Source organism: Buceros rhinoceros, unplaced genomic scaffold (assembly GCF_000710305.1).
Source record: "Buceros rhinoceros silvestris isolate BGI_N320 unplaced genomic scaffold, ASM71030v1 scaffold1530, whole genome shotgun sequence".
Lineage (NCBI taxonomy): Eukaryota > Metazoa > Chordata > Aves > Bucerotiformes > Bucerotidae > Buceros > Buceros rhinoceros.
In genome coordinates, this window is record NW_010387663.1 from 11,439 (window position 1) to 13,776 (window position 2,338).

Sequence of the window (2,338 nt, forward strand, 5' to 3'; positions counted from 1 at the left end):
GGCCAAGCTGTCCAGCCACCAGCGTGTCTGGTCTGTGCTGGTCAGCAGCCCCCGGGCACTGTCACACAGAACGACTCTAAGGGGCCAAGTGGTAGCGGTGCTCGAGCTGCTGGTGAAGCAGCCAGTGCTGGGCAGGGAGGGGTCTCCAGTGGGACAGGAGAGGGCAGGTGGATCTTCTGAGCTCTGCCTGTCTCCAGGGCCCTCCCTGTCCTCTCCAGGCACTGCTGGAGGGCTGGCACTTCCTGGAGAAATACTTCACAGACTGCTTTGAGGGCTTTCCCGACCCCTCCCTTGATTTAAAGCGTAAGGAGCCTCTTGGAGGTCTGCTCCTACCCAGAGGAGAGCCTCGAGCCTTTCCTGTGTAAGCAGGTTTTGCTGGTCGTCCTGCCAAGCTCTCGGCTGGGATATCGAATTCCCAGGGGGGTCATCCCAGTCACGTGGAGCGGGGGTTTCCCTGGTCATTCTCACTCTTCTGCCAAGTTCAGCACTTCATTCTTGGCGCCTCCGAAGACGCTGAGGAATGGTGCTCTCCACGGAAATGGCTGTGGAGGTGGGATGTCCTATCTGCAAACCACGTTGGTGCCACTGTGGGTTCAGGAGGAGCTTTCCCCACTGATTGATTCTTTTCCCCCTCTTCCTATCACACAGGGCTACACAGCTCACATCATCAGCACCGTCTCGGAGTGGTCGTTGGCATTCTCCTTCCTCAGCTTTTTCCTCACCTACATCCGTGACTTTCAGGTAAAATGAAGCTTCTACACGCTCCCTGTAGCCTGATGCGATGCACGATGGGCTGTGGGTGTCACCAGCCATCAGGGCTGGGGCACGTGTAGCACGAACAGCATCCGGATCTGCCCCCACGGTGCTAACGTGGACCCCAGCACCAGCCTAGCTTTAACCAGCGCTGCTTGTGGGACCCGTCACAGGCCCAGGGGACGTGTGGTCTGGCCAAGGCCGTGATGGAGTCGGTCCAGGGGAACAGCCTGGAGCCAGGCTTGGAGTTCGAGGTCGATCCACATTTTGGTGCTTCTGACCGCTGAAGCAGCCTGTGTTGAGCCAGCTACAATCCCACTAACCTGAGTTTTCTTTCCTTTTCGCTACACAGAAGATTTCCCTGCGGGCAGCTGTCAGCTTGCAGGGACAGACCCTTTATAACCCCCCGCCGAGCTTTGTGAGTGATGAGCAGGCGCTGCTGATAGCGGGGAGCATCTAATGAAGGCGGAGAGAAACATTCTCAGCGCAACTCAGGAATGCAGTAGCAATAATGGTTCATATTTCTGTGCATTTATTTTCTATAAAGAAATGTATGAAGTGATTGTATCGGATCGACATGAAGGGCTTTGCTATTAACCCACACAGCGATGCAAACGTTACCAGTACTGTACCCAGCCTGAAACATTTCGACACGTGCCAGTGTCATGGAAGGATTAAATGAAGGTTATTACAGAGTTGTGTCTCCTCATCACTTCCACCACACCCAGTTTTGGCAGTGTAACCCATAGCTGTAGTCACGCAGAACCCCCAAGAACATTCGGTGGGACCTGCCACTCTGCTGAGAGGCTGGGCAGAAGCAGCCGTTCCTTCCCCCAGTGATGGTGTCACAAGTGACATCAGCATGAAGCGCAGGGACCAAGTGGAAGTGACAGCGAAAGCTGGTTCCGAAACTGCTGTCCCCCTGTAGGAGTGGATGGGCTGCTGCTCTCCTGGCTCTCCAGCGCAGGCTACAGGCCCTCGGTGGCAGAAGCCCCCGGTGTTGGCTGGGCTTGGGGGAAGGGCACCATCTCTTCCAGCAGGGTGCTTATGAGGGAGGGCCTTTGTGGGGAGGACAACGTGGCCTCTGCGGTTGGCTGCCTGGGACCCATCAGCAGGGCTGGATCCCATCCTGAAGCCGACGGCTGGGTGTAGCCTCCTCTGCCGTCCTGGGTCACACTGGTTTGGACCTCAGCTGCAGGCACCTCCCTGCAGCCCCAAGGGAACGCCTGACCTTTGAGTGCAGGGTGATGGGTACGAGTGGCACCGCGTATGCAGGGACCAGAGGAGCGAAGAGACACGAAGGGTACCCAGACAGGTCGGACGGCCCCAGGCCAGGGGCTGCAGCTCGGGTTCGGCTCTCCCTTTCCACAGCAGGGTCTACCCTTCTACTCCACACACGCCCACGGACACCCGCCCTGAGGTCCCATACCCGTGCAGGGCTCAGGCCCTGCCCCACATTTCCCCAAAGCTGCTCTTGCTGGGGAGGTTCAAGACCCTGGAGCTCTAAGGGCCATGGCCAGGCGGGTGTTGCCATGACAGCCAGGTAACAGTGGTGTCAGAAAGGGGACCAGTACGACCAGTACAG

At 57.8% G+C, this 2,338-nt stretch overlaps 1 protein-coding gene across 1 annotated transcript in view; it reads left to right on the forward strand.

The window, feature by feature from the left end:
* DRAM2 (DNA-damage regulated autophagy modulator 2) overlaps nt 1-1,213 on the forward strand; it is an 8,581-nt gene extending 7,368 nt beyond the window's left edge. The window contains exons 6-7 of the mRNA XM_010135690.1: nt 649-741; nt 1,106-1,213. Of these exons, the coding sequence (XP_010133992.1) occupies nt 649-741; nt 1,106-1,213 (201 nt within the window). The remainder of the gene's footprint in view (nt 1-648; nt 742-1,105) is intronic.
* Nucleotides 1,214-2,338: the final 1,125 nt, after the last annotated feature.